The sequence below is a fragment of the Hirundo rustica genome, chromosome 3 (genome assembly GCF_015227805.2).
Source record: "Hirundo rustica isolate bHirRus1 chromosome 3, bHirRus1.pri.v3, whole genome shotgun sequence".
NCBI classification, from domain to species: domain Eukaryota; kingdom Metazoa; phylum Chordata; class Aves; order Passeriformes; family Hirundinidae; genus Hirundo; species Hirundo rustica.
This window is the reverse complement of record NC_053452.1, coordinates 87593001-87612980: the sequence shown is the minus strand read 5'-3', so window position 1 is coordinate 87612980 and position 19980 is coordinate 87593001. Positions and strand designations below refer to the sequence as shown.

Below are 19980 nucleotides of genomic sequence, written 5' to 3'. Positions count from 1 at the left end.
AAACTAATAATATAGCCATAAAAATGCATTTCTGCTACTTCTGCTCATATTATAATTTTGTTTCAACTTTTTCCACAGCAGTGTTATTCACAATTTTGCAAGTGCTTGGCTAAAATATAATTTGATAAAAAAGAGCTTTGAGGTGAATAATGATTTGCTCAGCTGCAGCTCATTAGGGATGATTTTGTTTTTCCAAATTATATTACAAGGGCAGCGTATCAGCCTGTCCATGTACTTCTCACTGAAATGATTGCTGTACTCTGGGGAATGAAAGGCTTCCTCCTAAAAAATTTACTGCCTTTTTTTTTTTTTTTTTTTTTTTTTTTTATTTTTTTTTTTTTATTTTTTTTTTTTTTTTTTTTTTTGCTAGTTTAGTGCTTCATTTCTTTTTATATAGCTTCAGAACAAAGCAGCCATGCTTAGTTTTATAGCTTTGAATGCAGAGGCCTCAAAACCAACATTTTTGTTCTTCCTCAGTCTGTACTTATATTGATATATGCCAGCTCTTCCTCTCCACCTTCACAGCTTTTGATAGGCAGGTGCTTTCCTTTCCTTGATTCCCTTGTAAGGCCACTTCCCTTATCTTGTCTGGAGGATGACAAACTTTTCTCTCATCAGAGAGCAACTAATCAAGAGATTGTGACAGGCAACAGTTTTCTTCTGCCTCACTAATATTTTCCCATTCTAGACAGGAGTAGATGAAAAGTTCAGGGAAAAAAAGTTAATGACTTTGGTATGACTGTTGACTTGATGGTGAGGGCACTCTACAACTGCCTGAAAGGAGGTCTCTTCTCCCAGGTAAAAAGTGACAGGATAAGAGGATATGACCTCAAGCAGCACCAGGGAATCTTTAGACTAGTTACTAGGAAAACATCTTCCTGGAAAAGATTGTCAAGTCTCAAACCCTGGAGGTATTTAAAAGAAATATAGGCGTGGCACTTGGGGACATGGTTTAGTGGTGGATTTGCAGTGCTGAGATAACAGTTGGACTTGATATTAAAGGTCCTTTCCAACCTAAATAATTCTAAATATTAAATAATTCTATGATTCTGTGATCTTGACAATATATATGTGCACCTTAATCTTAGAGATGCTGTACAGTAAGAGAAAACATTTGTCTGCTTTCTGCACAAGCACATCACAACTTTATTCAACCTGAAAGATTTCCTTTTCTTCCTTTCTGCTTTTGAAAATCTGTGTTTTAATAGACAACCAATCCTACTTGTTAAATTCAAAGTCCCCACTCTAACTTCAGGGTCCATAATAATTTTTCCGTGTCTGAAACACACACATTTACCAAAGATTAATGTGTTTGTTAAATGAAATGTGTTCCTGTGTTTGCTGCTATGTCTTCCGCAGCAGTGAGCAGTTGAGTGTTCCCTGATCACACTGACCAACCAACCAAAGAACACTGCAGCCACAGATGAGCTTCACTAGGGTATGGCCAAAGGTAAAACAATAGAAAGCCATTTAAAAGCTTGATAAAGAAGGATTTAATCTAATTTTCCCTTAAAGTCTACCAGAACTGCTGGAAACTTCCTTCCAACTGAATGTAGCTGCAAAATGGCTGCCAGAATTTGGCTTGGCAGCAGGAGACAAAGAAGTGGTCACAGCATCTTACACTTACAATCATTCCCTTGCTTTTTGTCCCCTACTTAATTTGCTGCATTCCCCATTGTGGTTTATTGAGTATATGAGGGTCAAAGGATTTTTCTCTTGCCTATTACTTCATGCAGCACATCCATGCAGAAATTAGAGCTCCCAAATGATGCTAATTTCCTTGAAAAAAACTTCTTGGTTTGTCCTGCAAATAAAAGTGAGTGACTGCTTAGAAGCAAAATGAAAAAGGTATAGAAATTGGTTAAAATCAAATATGCATTTCAATTGAAGCATTTATCAGAGCTTTATGGTTTAGGGACATAAACTTACATGGATGACCATGTAGCATAAAAAAATGAAAGGCAACTCAGTTTTAGTACATCCCTTTGTGACCTGTGCCCTTAGTCATTCAGTCAGTATGGAGAACCAGGAGACTTCACCCCAAGCAATGTTATGTCTGTCATAAAATTAAAACAACCCTCTCAGAGTCCACCCTCTCAAGAGTCCTCATTCTCTTTTTCATCTCAACTCTTGCTCTTGTCAGGTTGTATTATACATAGATAACACAAATCTTGAAGACATTCCCTCTGGTTAAAAACAGAAACAACAATAACAACAACGAGATCTCTCACACTACATGCCAATGTGAGCAGGATTTAATCACAGATAATTGGAACATTTAAGAGAAATACTTAATAAGAAAATAATACAAGCCCTGGTCAACAAACATGAAAATAAGTATAAGAAAAAAATTATCTGTTCAACGCTTATTCATTCCTAATCCCAAGACTCATTTGTTATTTTACTGAGAACAGTCTTATCTATTCAAAATATCCATTAAAATGTTTTGTTGCGCAAATTAAAATACTGAAAATGTATAATTACTTTCTCTCTGTTACCTATTTAGCGCTTATAGCTCAATGATTAGAATTACAATTAGAATTGACAATATTGATGGTGATGATGATGATGATGATGATTTTGATTTTAAAAAGTAATTATGTAATGGGCTGAGGCAGTAAAAAAAATCTCTTGAACAACATAGTAGGAATCTTCTTATAAAGAGGGTGGAGAAAAAAGGTACAGAAAGTGAAGCATTCCTCTGAGCTGTTCACATTCTTTTGCAAACATTTTTGACCTCTACAGATACTAGATTTTTTTTTCCAAGATTATTCTGATGACAGAAGACCAAAGATTCTTCTGATGACCTGATGACATATGGAAGAGCACATGCAATTTCGTCTGTGCAGATACTCATTTTGCCTGAGATTAATGTCTAAAACAGCAAAGGATTCTGTGTAATTAATCCACCTTATTTTCTCTAAAGCCAAATCCCTAATTTAAGGAACATTTTAGTTAAAAATATTTGGAAGTATATGAGAATGGAACAACTGTTTTGATATAATGAAGTAATCCTATTTTTTTGTTGTTGTTTTTTTTTTTTTTAAATCTGTAAACATTTTGAAGAAGTTCCTTAAAGCTTGGGTTATAGTGGTTTCAGCTGAGTGCACAGAGGCACAGACTGAAGCACAGTTTCTGGAGAAACTTGGTTGAGAAGATTGCACACCACTGTATAAATGCAGGAAGGCTAAAGTTCAGTTTTAGGGCACTCCTTAAACTTTGACTTTTCTGGTTGGGGTAAATTATAGGAGGCTTCAGTTGGGGTTTCAGAGCATTCACAGGGATGTGTTACATAATTACAGAACTGAAAGGAAATTCATGAGATCATCCGGCCCAAACTTGTGTCATATCAAAATCACCTACACTTGTGTTATTCCAGCTTTTTTTTTTTCTTGGCTGTAATTAAGGCCTCCAGTATGGAAGTCTGCATAGTCTCTTCAGGTAAACTGTACATCCTTTCCTTTACAGTTGTAAAGTTTTCCTTAATTTATATACTTAATCGTCCTTGACACAATGTATACAAATTACTTTCTCCCTTTTCTGCTGTACACAAAGGGAATATATGCTTGCCTTCTTCTTTGCACAAAATGTTTATTTAATAGTGTGTTATCATGATTGAAATTGAAACTACTAACTAATTTCACTGATAACAAAGTTGAAAAATACTTTGTATTGCTTGAGCCATGTTCTTCATAAAATACTGAATATATAGAAAATATCTCTTTCATGACATTAGGTTGTAAATATTTGAATGCATACCTGAAGATGCATGGCCATATCTTTAGACGTTACTCTGTTTCTTTTAAAAGGTGGATGAAATTATATTCTCAAACACTCAAACAGCCTGAAAGTGGACAAATAAATTGCAAATAATTTATTATATTGAGGGAAAATAAAGTTCTGTGCCAAAGCAGTTAAGAAACTGTCTGGTGAATATCATAAAGAAAACAGCCTGTAATGAAGACTTTGTCAAATATGAACAACATTCTTACAATGACATCACATTACAGGTGTGGTGTGAATATTCTTACAATTTCTACATCCAAAGAGCACTATATTTTGCAAAATATTAGTCTCAAGTTCTGAAGTTGAAAAGCAAAGTGGTTTGCAGTTTATGAGCAATTTGAGGATGTATTTTTATTTCAAATTATCTTTCCTCACTTCTATGTAAGGCTTACTAATTTGGGTTCTTATCGTTTCCCCTACCATAAAATGTATTAATGACATCATTAGTAATACCTGGCCATGAATCCAACATCATCTTAAAAAATAATTTAAAATGGCTGATGGTGTAGTTACTCTTCAAGTTAATAATTCTTTTCAGTCTTTTATAGGTTTCTTGAGGGTTCATTGTTTTCTGTCCTTTTAAACCACAACTAGCTGTTAAGTTTGCAGTAATTACTATGCAGTAATAAACTGCACTCCAGTGCTGATGGCCTAGGAGATCTGACTTTGTAAAGAGGCATTTTTACTCTATCACACTTCTGATGAATCAGGGGACAAAGGCATTTGGACCCGGAGTCAAAGTCCAGTTAAACATTTCAGTAATTTTTCAAGTATGCAGCCATACAGTGCAGGCAGATAGGGGCTGGGCTGACAACTGAAGTGTCAGTTTAACAGCTGCTTCATTTCACTATCTCTCAGCTCATAAACTTTATTTTTAATGAGCCTGCCTGTAAGACCACTAAAAAATGACCTTCACACAGGGAACTACAAGGACCTAGAGTGGTGACCAAAATAGCTTTCTTGAGCAGTGGATAATATCACAGTGACCGTAGCCCAGAAAATAGGTAGTATGGCGAGAAAGACATTATAGTAACTACTGATGAGAATATTTTGTATTTTCATTTAGAAAGATTACTGCGATAAATGTGCAATAATTCACTACCTTCAATTTATACTAATCTGAACATCTTCAGTGGCTTTAATGGTATTGTGCCAGTTTACATCAACTGAGTGGATGGCCTGTGATTTTAAAGTTGTGTTTTCTTGCTGTAAGCTGTCTTACAACAAGAAAATACAGTATATAATAAACAGATAATAAAGAGGCTGTTAATTTTTCCCTGCACATTGCTTGCTGGTCTTAGAAAAAAGTTCTCTCAATTATCTCTGATTTTCACCACTTTTCTTAGCTAAACACACTGCAATCTTCTGGTTTTTTGTGCTGTTTCTAAGGATATGCTGCTAGTCTAACTCGAGCCATGTGGGCCTGGAGAGGTAGCTAAGGACTAGGGAAAGGAATGTCTGCGTTGAAGTTTGAGAGGATGAAAAGAAAGGTGCTCTTGGAGCTGTGTATGAGTGGTGTTTATGAGGGAGAAAGGATCGATCCTTGGGCTGGGAAATTGAGCTTTCTGGGTATGTCATTTAACAAAAAATGAGTTCCAAACTGAGCTGTACTTTTTAAGAACCAGTAAATTCTGAGATACTTTGAACCACCTGCATCACAACCCTGGCTACTTTTGAAGCAGGTGTAATAACTTAGTCCTGTGTCACTGGGGCACTTGCTAGACCTTTTTCATCACTGTATCCAAAGAGCAACCAAAATGTCTTCCTGAAAACACTAAAGGCCATACTATAGATCCCACTTCTGCTGTTAGAGATCTGCAAAAAACTGGAGCTTTACTTGTTTGAAAGTATAAAAACCAGTCAAAAGTAGGATCATTTCAATTTTTAATTTGGATTTCAAAAGCAGCTGAGGCCAATACTTCTGTGGGCTTTGTATGTCCCAAAACCATCAACAACTTGGCCCCTGACATCTTTAAAATGCGAATTTAAAGTCTTGTTGGAGCATGGAAAAACAATTGGGAGGTGAACATGCAGATGAAGCAAAAGGAAGCAAAATAATGCACTACAAAATAACTTGCTGAATAGTTCAACAGCTTTCCCTACCAGTGTTTACACAGGTGTAACAGCATGTCATGGGTTAGTACAGTTTGGTTTTTTAGTTACAGAAGAATGTAGAATAATTCTCCATGTCAGGACCTGGGAATTGCTTTAGAAAAGACAAGGACCTATCAGAGAGTTAATTGGAATATTGGCATCTGTTTTGACCACTGAAAATTGTTGGCTACTTTGGGAAGTACCATATAAAACCCCTTGATTTCCTGCAGGTGGGTCCTTTTTCCTTCTTTCCTTTGGACAGGTAACATCAAGCTGGGCCTGCTGCTCCCTGTTTTTGGGGGGAGCTGGCCTGAGGCCTGGCTGGATTCCATCGGCTCCTGGGTGGGGCGGGAGAAGCAGAGGTTGCTGCTTTACAACAACTACTTTCTCTAAACTTCCCTGGAGCAGGGAGAGATCTCTGCCGGGCCCCTGATAAGAGCTATGGGCACCATTTAGGCTGAGGCTGCCCCAATTTACACCAAGGGGTGGGTCGAAAAGGCATTTATGATCCTGACTGAGGTTTTTTTGTGATTCCGGACTGCCCGGGTGCTCTGATCTCTGATGTTGCTGCGTGAGTTCTTCCTTCCTCACTGGCACAGCCTTGAACATCTAATACCACGAGCTACCACAGGAGAGACAAAGACTCCGAGCAGATTTAACCCTTTCCTGGCAACATGAAGCTTCCAGAGCTTGGCTCTTCTCTAAGAGAGTAAGAAAAGACAAAGTGAACATAAAGAAAAAAACAGGATGAAGTCAGTAGAGCAAGAGTGAAAAAAACTATTGGGACAGAGGGTTGAAGAGTTGGTCGTTCCATTATTACTTGAGCCGTGGAAATGAACTCTATATTTAGCTCATTCCTTTAAATCATGGGAAAGATAAGCATTTGGGGAGATGATTGTTTCGATTTGTGTGTGGATTTGAGCAAAGGTGTTTGTGATAGACTAAGTGATATTAATCCTATAAGATGCTTGAACAGAGATAAAGATGAGAAGCCCTCTGCACCAGTGAAGAAGTAAAAAGATATCTCTGTACTTTGAAATGAAGAATCCTTTGCTTTGGAGTTATTCATCTTAAAAGCTGGCACCCCCAATATGCAAAAGTCTAAGACTCATGACCCATAAGCAGCTTAGGGACTTGCTAATGGGAGGGGTCACAAAGGCAGGTTTCTCCGAGCAGTTGTTTTTGTGACAGTTAAAAAACCCACAAGAGAACTGTTCTAGGTTGTCAGTGGGATCCATGATTCTAAGAGATACTCTTCCTCTAAAGAATTGATGGAAGACTATTGTCAGATAGTGAAACTGACAGAAAATTACAAGTTTTATCTCTTTATGTTGTTTTCTAAGAAAGTGAACAGTTTGTAAGGGGAGGGAAGAGTTTTTGAAGTTTCATTCTGTTTTAGTTTTTTTCCAACTTTCTTTTTTTTCTATTCTTTTAGTGTGTGTTAATAAAACTATTTGTTCCTTTTTAAAGTTGAGTCTGCTTTGGTTTTCTCCTAGTCTCTCTCTCACAGAAAAAGAGTGAGTACTAAGACCAGAATTTAGTGAACGTAAAACCACTACAAAGCACAGCAGAGTTTTTAAGAGGACTCATCAATTGCTGTTATTACTGATATTAAAAGAACATCTTTTTTCTCTCTTAAACCGTAACTTCAAGTTGAGTGATGCCTTTTGCACAGTACATTCTGAGACATTAGATTTTGGAGTGCAGCTATATGAATGGTGTTTTATGCTGTATGTCTTTTGGGCTTGACTAAAGGTACACTCAGTATTGTTAATCCTCAAAATCTGGAAATATGTTCTGGTGTAAGGAACAGGTGGATGAGTTACAGCAAAAGTTCTACTCTTTAGTGTTACAGTGCTGGCTGATGCTCTTTTCACTTGCTACTGAGGCACGGTGAGCAGATGAGACAAATTACGACATTTCACAAGAAAATTTTCTCAGCAAAAATGCACAAATCACGTTTGTTTGCTTTTACTTGTTTCCAAGAAAGTCGTTCATAATGTTATGTGTCCAATATCAGATTTCTGAATTTATTGAAATTAATTTCCTTCCATTCCCACACCTTTTTCTTCACTATTATTTTTGTACACAATTATGTCCAAAATCTCCTTCTAAAAGGAATAGAAACTGCACAAAATTATTTCTGCAAGCAAACTTCTTGCCTGATTATATATTGCAGTATTCTGAAGACTAAGGGAGATATTTTTGCTGAAATATTTGTTAAAAAAATGCAGCCAACCAAACAAAGCAATTAATGGTCTTAGTTCTCACTGATTTTTTACTAAATATTAATACTATTATGCTTGTACCTCTGTACCTCATGGTATAGAATAGATCTACTCTCTGCCCATGATGCAACAGGCAGGTATCCTCCCAATTCTTAAGTATTTCTAGGGTTTTGTCAAGGCACTTGTGGTCCATAACAATCCCCAGCTCTTAAAGATGATTTAAGACCCTGAAGGAAGCCTGAAGCAGCCACTTTGCCCAGCCCCAGCTGTGTAACGTATATCTATTTTATCTGACCACCAGTTGAGAATGTAAACAAAAAATGAACCAACAGCATGGAAAAAACCCACTGCTGCTTAGAATGTCAGAGGATGATTGCATTTTTTAATTGCTTGCATGGGAGTTATTTTGGACATTTTTAAACACTTTTAATACGGTGTATCCTTATATATTATTTTATATAATGAAGGTGTGCATATTGGCACAAAGTGTCTGCGGAGATCCAAAGTGGAAGTGCCAAAAAGTATCTTTACACTCTTTCATCCACATCACCACCCTATTATCACAGAATCATCAAGGTTGGAAGAGACTTTCAATATTATCTACTTCAACTATATGTTACATTAGTAATTTTTCCCTCTATATGTCAGTAATAAGGCAAATTAAAAAGCAATTGAAGATGCATTTTTAAAGACTGTGACAATATTTTTTTGCCAGTTGCATAGTATTTTCAGCCCTTCCGCTTAGAGTGAGGTCCGTCTTGGGTAATTCTCTTCTATCTAAAAACCTTCAAACTCAGGATATTTTATGATTCTATGATACTTTAGTTTTCAATTCAGAAGAACTTGTGCTTTTATGCATAAATTATTATGTATATTTTAAAATAGGTTGTTTAGCCCGTGCGGTCTTTCTTTTAGCCTTGCCTGGCCTTGTTCTATCTTTGTGATACTTTATGCATCTTCCTGGGATGCTGAGTCAGCTTTGAGAAAAAAACAGATCCACAACTTCAGGTTCTTACCAGAAGGGTACTTTGAGCATATTTGTTTTGGATCCCTAGCTCTGAACACATCTGCGGGGAGGGCTACTGCTAAAGTGTGCTCTTTCGGCAGGTACACAGGAGCTATTCATAATTTAATTTACTTGGAAAAAGCAAACAGAATTGTTCCAAGTTAACACCTTTGAGCTAGTGCTACAGAAGAGAGAACCATAACCAGCTTCCAACTGAACCACCTGACTTGCATTGACTACCCAACCTGAGCTGGCAGAGGTGAAAGGTCTACTCTCCTACAGTAAATTAGATTATAACAAGTCCTGCCTTAGCATTTATTTATTTCAGACATCTTAGTTGTTAAAGATGTAAAGGGGCAGCTGTGGCTGTACAGATGTTCCTTTAAGGAAGGGCAGTTCCTTGCTGCATCGTGACAACAAATTAAAGCTGCAGTCCACCCCGTGGAGTTCTAAGAAGCAAATGTATGAAACAGAAGAAATTCAGAAGCTTTCAGTATAAAATCAATGATGCTCTGATAAAAATAATATTTCTATCACCGTAGACTATTATTTTTGTCTTATCTTTTAGCAGGATTTTTTTTTTTTTTTTTTTTTTACTCGTTTCAACATTTAATATTTTGGCTGTGTTTAGAATTTATCATACATTTTTCTCAGTAAAGTAGGTTCTGATGATAGTGTTTTTTTCTTTTGGTACAGATTAAAGAGCACCTTGCCAAGGGTCAGAGAATGTTAGCTGGTGATGGCATGTCCCAAGTAACCAAGACACTATTGGATTTAACACAGAGGAAAAATTTTTATGCTGGGGACCTTCTAATTTCTGTGGAAATTCTCAGAAACGTTACAGACACATTTAAAAGAGCAAGTTACATCCCTGCGTCAGATGGGGTGCAGGTAAGAGAAACATAGTAAAGGTAATGTTTCAATTGATGGAGTTTACATCTATATATTGTAGTATACTGCATGGCAACTGTTTTGCCCACTGAGGAAAAGAAAGTCTTCCACATTATAGACATTAGCATTCTTCATGTAAAACAAATATCCAAGTGTAAAATAGGAAGAAGACTCAGCTACATTTAATAGGAGAAATATCCAAACTAATGCAGCAGGTGAAAAATGTAAAATACTTTCTTTGTAATATTTCAGTATTTTTGTCTTTCAAGGTTGAAAGGAGCTGTTGGTATTTTTTGGCACTAAGTATTTTGTTAGTGTTCTTTGTTCCAGTTCCTTTCAGTTTGAAACTAGTTCATTTCAGTTCAAATTCTATCCACAATGTTATATAATTCTGGCATTGCTTCTTCATTTCAGATAAATAAACCTCATTAAAAGTGCAGAGGAGTGATAGATAGCGCATTTGATATAAATTTTCTATTTCACATATTAGATTAACTCATCTTGTGCAAGAGGATGAATAAAATGCCAGAGCTAAAACCACTATAATTATTTCTACATAATGGGTTGCACAAATCATTGCATAGTGTTGATTGAAATAAATATTACTCACTACTTCTAGATAAAGATATTAGTTTCATCTTGTATCTGAAAATTTTAGTCACTTTTCAAAGATTATGGATTACTGAAAAAAATATTAATAAATGAGAAGTGTATAATATTTATGAAAAAGGGAGATTAATGATTATTCATAAATTAATAATGAAGGTTATTAATGCAGGTCATGTATATTTGTGTAAAGGTAAGCATAAATTGTAAATACACTTTGGAATAGATGCATCCAGATGAAGGGAGATATCTTGGAAAAGACATTTTTTCACAGTTAAATTTCAAGGCTTGCTATTATATTTTCACTTCTCTAGTTTTTCTATGCACAAAGAACAATTAAGTTCCACAGTAAAACCAACATTTCTTGTGTTGGCTTGTATCCAGCTGAAAATAATTTTTTAAACAATGCTTTCCAAAAAGTGTGTTTGCTGAAGAGTCCTTCATTTTTTTATTGAATGAGAGACGGTACCTAGTTTGTAGTAGTTTTACTATTAAGCAGGATGTTATTCACTGAAAATTTTTCATGCAATCAACAGTCTGATAGCCCAGTGCGATTTCTTCATGGTTCACAGGCACTACAAAGTCTTTGTTCAAACCAGTCTTGAGAAATTGCTTGATACAAGTGATTTTGTCTATGGGCCTAGCAGATCAGTTCATTTGCAGTTTGCATATGTTAGAGAGAATTTGACTCTTTTCCCACTGATGGTAGTGCCGAAAGTTTTGCTTAATTCTGCAATGTAGAGCTATTTCCAGAATTCTAACAGTATTCTGGCAAAACTTGATGATGTTATTAAATTTTGTTTTAAGAATTAAAATTAATATTTTAGAAATTAGGAAATAAAAATAATTAAAAAAAATTTGGCAAACCATATTCTTTCTGAAGGATTTCTCAAACCAAAGAAAAATAACTTCATTTCAGTATTTGTATGCCTAAATACAAAGAGTTCTTTAATCCCTGTTGAAAAAGTCAGAAAAAAAAGAAGCGCGCACACACACACACACACAAAAAAAAAAAAAAAAAAAAAAAAAAAAAAAAAAAAAAAAAGTTCCTTTTACTGAATTCTGATGACACAAAGTAAAATCCTGGCTCAGTAACAGAAGTTTAGAATTTACTGCCGATTTCTGAGAAACATGGATTTTTCCATGCGTAAGCATATGTCATATTATACCATACACTGTAGTGTTGTATTTTTTTATTTATTTTCATTAGGACATACTTTCATACTTCCTAGTTCATCATCAAAGTAAGTGACAAAAAGGTAAAAATTAAAATTGCACAAAAATTCTTCTTTATTTAGAAGCTCTGTGTGGTGTTCTAATTACATTCTATTTTTTAACTAGATTTAGAGTAAAATATATTACTTGATAGATTTTTGTTTTAAAGAAGTTATCAGAAAAGCATGAGTGAGGTTTTAAATCCTTAAAAGCCTTAATTTATCATTTTGCATGATCTCAGAAAAGTACGTTATGACAAATTATGGACAACAGTATTTTTTAAGATCCATACAAAAACAACACTTGAATTATTATTGAGAAAGAAAAAGTATATATATATATATAAAATATATGAATATATTTGTTTCTTATACATTCCACCCTTCTAGATAGTTCTTCATATGCCTACAATATCTGATTTATATACAGTATTAATATTCATAAATAATGCAAAAAGTTATGATTCAGAGACTCCATAACAAAATGAATTAATGGAAAAGTGAAATCAAATTTGAAATTTTCCAGCTAATTATCCAAAATGAAGGTGCTGTTGCCTGATGTGCTGCATTGAAAATGCCACTTGTTTAGGCAGACAATACCAAGAGCAAAATAAAATTTTTAAGGTGTGCATATTTAGTGCCAAGTTATTTATTACATGACCCCTTTTACTTTTGTATCTTTTAACCTTTTTTTGCTACAACATGTATATATACTCACACATACAATGTCAGGAACAAAAATAACCATTTATGATGCTGTTTAAGAAGATGTCCTTCATAAGTGACTGAAAATATTCGTAGAGTAGCAGAAACTGTAGCAAGACAGTCATTCAATTCTTGTGCAAGCAAGGTTTTTCATTTAATACGGGAATTCTTTACAAGGCCCTCTGCAGACACACTGAGACTATGAGGTGAACACTGCACTTATGTGAGAATGATTCTACCAGGAAGAAAATACAAATTTTATATAAGTAAAATAAAATCAACATTTTGGAATAATATCCGGAACTGGTCTAAACGTGCTTGAACTTCCTTCTAAGAAGAGGACGGCAGGAAAGTAACTACAATTCAGGACAGAATGGCAAAGCAAGTTGTGCAATGCCCTGATGCAGCAATCAACAGGAAAAAAAGTTTCTCCCCAAAGAAGTTAGAGCAATATAATCCCTTTTATATTAGCCACAGGGACCGTTGCTGTAAGTCAGGGTTTAACAGGATTGTCCAATCCTTTTTCCCTCCACCTTCCCCCTCCCACACACACATTCACTATGCTGAAGTCTAAAAGTGGAGGTGACTTAAGGCTATCCATTAATTCCTCCTAGGGAGGAATTCTTCTCTAGCTATATAAAAGGATTTATGACAGCTTTATGCCTGCAGAGAGGGTCAAAGAATTTGGACTGGAACAGAGAACTGCAGCCATTGTATTACAGAAGAGAAAATTGTAAGGAAGGAAATTAAATTAGGAAATGTAGTTGTCCATTCCCAGCTGTAACTGGCATGATCATCAAAAAAGCCTGGGCAAAAATAAAGGACTTCAAAATTTGGTCCTGGCTGTCCCAGCATTTTCTATAGTGACCAGTTCAGTTATGCGTAAGCCCAGTTATGATAGAAAAAAGCTTGGTTCTACAGGGAGATTCAGTGTTTACTGCAGTAATGCCCTGAGATCACATCCATAATGCTTCTAAAATTTAGCCTTCACACTTGTCAATCATTTTAGTAAAGGACAATGCTGTTTCTTTCATGATTAATGCAGTAAACAAGAGAGTAGTCAAAGTAGGACAAAGACTTTTTAACCCTTCTTCTCCTGTCACATTTTTGAAGTCCATCTCATATCTATTCATTATTGAAGCATCAAATCCATTTGTTCATCTCTGTTTAATTCACTGGTTAATTCATCTCTGTTAATTCTGTTTAATTTAAGCACTGGTATGGCTTTGTTAATTAAACAAAAAATTGTTTTGACTGAAAAACCTGCACACATCTCTCCTTCCAGTGCTACCATAAATATGGCACCAAATAGGGTTAGAAATAGAGAAAAATATCTCAATATATTTTTGTTACTAAGTCCATAAACGCAATTTGTACTTTACTGGCAAGTGCAAAAATATATATTAGGTAAATTATTACTCATCTTTTGTTTTTTCTTGAGTCCACCATTATTTATAAATTTTTCCCCATGTATTTCTGTCAATTATTGGTAATTTTAATGCTTTTTTGTAACAAAAGTAAATATAAAATTTAACTAATACATAATGTTAGCAAACACATGTAATATATCATCTGCAAGAAACATTTTAAACTCCTGAGTGCTCTTCATGCAATCTAGGTGACACTCAGATGGATCTCATTACACAGGCATGGATACTTTTGCAATTAAGGCTTCGACTGCAAGGGAATCAGTGTCTGCAATGTAATGCAAAACTACTTTCAAAACAACTCTCTAGCATGATGAATTATCCCACATTGAGCTCCATGCTGCTGCAGCTAGACTGGTACTGATGCCCTAATAAATTAAAGTTAAATATTATTTATTATATTTATAATTATATATAATTTATTATTATTATTATTATTGTTGTTGTTGTTATTATTATTATTACTACACTGGAAGAGTTGAGAACTACCATGTTTAGAAAAGTGTTTTCCTTCAGGCAAAATCTTCTTAAGGCACTCTACCTAGTAGAAGTCTTCACCAAAATTACAATGCCGTACAGTAAATGTGATTATAGTCCCATGAAACTGGCATGCTTTGACCAATATAGTTTATTTTACTTGGGGGACCAGTGAAGATGTACATTTTTTGTATCTGAAGTTGCATTTACAGAATAGTGATTTACCAACCAGGTTAAACTGGCAAAGGCTTTGTACTGAATATAAAATGTAACAACTCCTTGCACTGTGCTTTATTTTGCTATGGAACATCTGAAAGGGATTAAATATATTCCAGGTATATAAGCAGTATGTAACTATATCTACTCTTCTTATTTTCAGCTTGGCTGAAATTCAAAAATTCTTTCGTATTGCTGAAAATTGGATCAAACCATGAAAACATTCTTCTTTTATGTCTTATCATTAATTCCCATCTTGTGCAAGTGTTTATTTACAATTTTCACAGAGCTTGCTGAGCCATTTTGTTTCTTTTCATTAAGTTTGTTGTGTTACTGAAGCTTGTGGATATTTTGTTAGTGATCTCAGTGGGAAAAGAGTTGCAGCCTCATTAATGAACTGGATTATTTTGACCAAGTTTAGCAAAATGTCAGTCTCCTCTAGAGTAAATTTGGTCAAGTTAAGAAATTTTTATCTATGTGAATTTTATAATTAGCACAGTTAACTGCCTAATGGTTAGGCAAAGATAGATCCTATTGCTTTTCAAGTGCTTAGTATTGGGACCAGGTTAGACTGGTAAAATGTTATTATGTAAAAAAACAGTTTTCGCAAGTTTTCTTCAATTTTGCATCCTAAAATGTTTTACTTATGTGGTTGCAAAACACCTAAAATGTCTGTGCTATCTCAGTTTTGAAATTAATATCTTCTCAAGCGTACCCACTGTAGACTAATGTTGGAAGTTTTTCCTTTCTAATTTCAGTCATTGTGCAGTGGAATCCTTTGTACTTTCATTAATAGTGAATTAAAATTGCTTCTTTCTTAAACCTTATTTTCATTCTGTTTATACCGCAAGATGGCTAAAAAATAAGCACAGGTGAGGTAATGACCAGTAATCTGAGTTCCGGCAGGGTCACATGGTTGGTATTCCAGTTAAAGATTTTTAGAAATTGTGGGGAACTTAATTGCATTCTTCAGTTAAGGTTACTGGAAACTACATGTATCTTTTATGAAGGAACAGATAAATTATAATTGGCAGGCTGTAGACGAAATTGACATTTTGCACAAAATGTGATACAGAGATGAGAACAGACTGCACAAAATCTTAGCTTTTAAGGATGAAAAAGTTGGGAATACAAATTACTAGAGAGAGCAGACAAAATTAGAAAGGAAATTTCTCCACAAACATTTGGAGAAAAGTGATTTTTTAAAATGTATGACTTGTATCTAACTGTCCTGCCTTTTTTTTTCCCCTTATACTTAAAAGAATAAGAGAGTCAGAAAACAGCTTAAGGTCAAAGAAACAGAAACTGCTTTTTCCTTTTATGTTGAAATTTCTAAAAGGATAGAGGAAAGTGTGACATAAAAGTAAGAAGCATCTGATTTGAAACAGTATTGACCGATGCAATGTCATTGACTGCTGTATGTGTGGTTATTAAGAATCATTTTCTCATTTCAATAGAAACTAAAGACCCGAGACTGGTGCTTTCTTAAATGTACTTTGTTTTTTTACAAAATCTATAGTTATCTAGTTTGTGGAATGAAAGCAATTTATGAATAGAACACCATCACACTTAGAAGTTTAGCAAGTTTAAAATGGTTCTTGTTTCATACCAAGTGGTACTACGAAATCTGATTATATATGCAAAAATAAAAAAAAATTACCATAAAATATGTGCCCTCTTATCAGTCTAATGTGTTATTTTGCTACATCATCTCTTCCACTGACAGAAAATAGGCTGCAGAACTGCATCTGTAATGGAGAAAAGAAAGCTTTCTTAATGTCAAATAAAGCATGTGGTAGTTCATGTATTTGAAATAGTTTTACTTAATCTTTTATTTAATTGATTTTTCAGAACTTCTTTCAAATCATAAGTAATCTCTTAGATGAAGAAAACAAAGAGAAATGGGAAGATGCGCAACAGGTAAGATTTGACAAAATTTAATATATGGTTTCAGAAATCAGCTTAAAGATGCACCCTGCATCTTTAATTGAAAGGAAATCCTAAGTGAGAGGATATTTGGGGAAAAAAATAATCCTTTTCAAAAGAGAGCAATTCCAGGATCCACCTGCTAATTCCTTGTACTGAAATTATATTTAGAATATAAGTTGCTTCTCTTTATAAAAACAGATTTTTATAAATATTCCATAGGATTATTCACTATGTCTTGACTTTGGACATTGTAATGAAGTACATACAAAAGCTAAAAAATGCTACTGAGGGCTAGCTGCAATGCTGCTTTTGTTAAACACAACGTATCAGACCTCACCCAAAGACCTCATGCAACACCCCTAAACAACTTACAGAAATGCAAACAGTAGACCTTTCATATAAGGTTGTATTTAGAAGAACAGTTGTGATTCTCAGGACTGACAAAATTTTTGACTAGAATATGATGATAATATATAGGAAAGTCTAGCAAAGATCATGAATGTATGATAAAAGAGTTTAAAAATCAATTAAACTTCTTTTTTTGTTTTTCTTTTTTTTCCCCTTGGTTACAAGAATTTCCTGCATGCTTATTCCAAGAAGTTACTTGGACAATGTTAAGATTTGTGTTCATGAACATGCCCATTGTATTTATTTGTGACAGAAGCTTTTAAAATCAGTAGTGGTTTGGAGAATGTGCTGCAGGAATGTTTAATCTACTCACTTGTGCTTCTTGTAAAATAACTAAAGGACATCAAATAGTGGCAGATTCAGAATGAATACAGTAGATACTTATTCTGTAGAAGCTTACCTTGCAGAACTTCTTACAACTGAAAAGACACGAGTTAAAAAGTAAATAGGCAAATTTCTGAAAGAAAAAACATGGTTTTGCTTAAGGCAGTCTTTTGGCAAAAAAAAAAAACCTGCTAAAGGCTGGGCAAGATTTTCCAAGCAAGTATCACTATATTCTTGCCCCTTTATACTGTTCCTTAGACATCAGCTTTTTGACTCTGTCAAAGGCAAGAAAACAGCTTACATAGATCTTTGCTCCACTCTTGTGCCGTCGTTGTGAATGTGTTTTATAAATACTTGAAATTTGTTCACTTTTCATGTTGTTCTTAATAAATCACAAGGTGCTTAAAGATCTTTGAAGTTATTTACCCTCAGTTCTGTGAGTTCATGTTCATGATATCACTAAAGGGAAGATCAGGACTTTTCATTACTAATGCAAACCTAGCAGTAGGGACATGACACTGCAGCTGACCCCATACAATTCAGCTGGGAATCATATTTTTTTCTTTTGCTGTTTTTCTGTTCCTCTCTATAAGAGCCAGATACAAAAATAGACAAAGTGTGTCATTTTCTGTAGTGGTGATGGGTGGAAGCAGCAAAATCACATACATGTGGGCAGTTTCCATAAACAACACCATGATAAGGAAACCAATATTAAGCAATTATTTTAGCCACACGAAAAAACAGACATGATACCACTCCTATGTTAACGACCTTGTCTTCTACATCCATCTTGCCTGTTTATCCATACCATGTAAGCCATCTGACCCCAGAGATCTGGGATGACAGCACCTAAGAAAATTCTGAGAATGTGGAGAGAAAGAGGCAACAGTAAATCTCCAGTTCCCTCTTTTCATTGCTGCTTGTAGAAGGAATGGTGTTGAAAAAGAGAGGGAACAGGTTATTTCTACTTTTCCATAGCACCTTCTCTCTACCTAATAAATCATTGTCTCACAGACCTAGGAACAGCAGAAACCCAAAAAAAACCAAGATGAGCTGAACACAGGAGCAGTGGGGCGATGAGTTCCTGATTTCAAAGCTGGGGGATTCACTAAATCTTAGACCACTGAGATATGACTCCCCAAGAAACCAATGGCACTGGTCTTATTACTCTTTTTGTGCAGTTACATAAGCAGGCTCAAAGGAACTTTGGAAACAAATAACTCTTCATAACATCTTGGAGGAATGAGCAGGCACTAGCGAAATGTGATTCTGTTTCTGCTTCAGCCACTCAGCTTAGTTTTCTGTCCTAAAACATTCCAAACCTAGACGCAGTCTAACCAACCTTTTTGCCAGCTTGCATAGTTTTCTTCATAATCTCCACAGCTACTGTTAGCACAGATCTCTTAGTCTGTTTTCTAGATCCTTTGCTGGAATCTTACTTACTGTCAGCATATTGCTTACTTTCAATCAAATACACAGCTGCAATGTCTCAGAACATCTGTTTTTCTAGCTGAAATGCCAACAGTCGATAACCGTTAATTACAGGTTATATAGCATTCAGATAAGAAGCATTCACTTTAATACTTGCCTTCTTTAAGAGCTGATGTAAAGCACTGCACACAGGAAGCCATTTCAATCCACAATGTGTAAGTTTGTACTGGAGTTTCAAAACATGGGAGCTATTCTGCATATTCTTCAACAAGATCTGCTGGCATCCTATTGATTAACCAGTACTTCAGATACATAAACATGTGGAGTACCTGCTGAACTGAGTGCTCAGCAGCTTATTACTATACAATTTTATATGCAAGAATGAGGGATTAAAAAATCTCACTGAAATTTTTCCTTAATTCATAGCCTGTGAGTGTGTATGCTTTGAATGAGGTGGATGTGAAACCCACACTTACAACCTCAGTAATTCATCATTAGGAAAATGGACATTAAGTCTCTGTCACCTGAAGCATCATTTGCAACCTGTTAGGATCATAATTGTCACAACAAATTCTTCTTCAAAACAGTATTACTGCCCTACCTTTTGTAAAAATATCCATGTAGAAAACAAAGCACCTTGTGAAATTCTCTATCCTGAACCAAGCAACTATGGATCTAGATAGATAGAGCAAGATGAAGATGGAGTGCAACATGCTGGAATTTATAGTCTCTGTAGGCTTTTTTTAGAGTCTGCAGTCCCAGTAGTGGAAAGAATGGGTTGAATATTGCTTATAAAGTGAAATTTGGACATTTCACTGATATGAAAATAAAAGCACCATGAACAGGTCATCCATTATTTTTCTATTGCAAGATACTCTGTTACTTAAAATTTTCTTGTTCATAACAGGCAATAAAAACCAAGAATTTTTTTTTTACATATGTGATATGAACAGAACTTTTATTCTTATTAATAACTTTTATGATCTCTAATGCTGTTTTGTTGATGAACAATTATTGTTAAATATTAAAGAAAATGTTTTTCTTACGGTTTTGCAAATAAGTTATATTTCTTGGAAATGTGGTTTTATCATTTTAAAAGCCATATTGAGAGGCTACACTAGCAATGCCAAGACTACTGCAATTTATTTTAGTTTATTCTGTCCAGTTCTAGGCTCCTCAGTACAAGGAATGGAATGAACCCAGAAATGGAATTAACCCAGAAAAATACCATTAAATTG

At 34.9% G+C, this 19980-nt stretch overlaps 1 protein-coding gene across 8 annotated transcripts in view; it reads left to right on the top strand.

The window, feature by feature from the left end:
- The window catches only part of ADGRB3 (adhesion G protein-coupled receptor B3), a 465849-nt gene that overhangs the window by 215759 nt on the left and 230110 nt on the right, over window positions 1–19980 (top strand). For all 8 annotated transcript variants that reach the window (XM_040057981.2, XM_058419650.1, XM_058419651.1 and 5 more), the window contains 2 exons: window positions 9811–10005; window positions 16502–16570. In XM_040057981.2, coding sequence (XP_039913915.1) covers window positions 9811–10005; window positions 16502–16570 — 264 coding nt within the window. The remainder of the gene's footprint in view (window positions 1–9810; window positions 10006–16501; window positions 16571–19980) is intronic.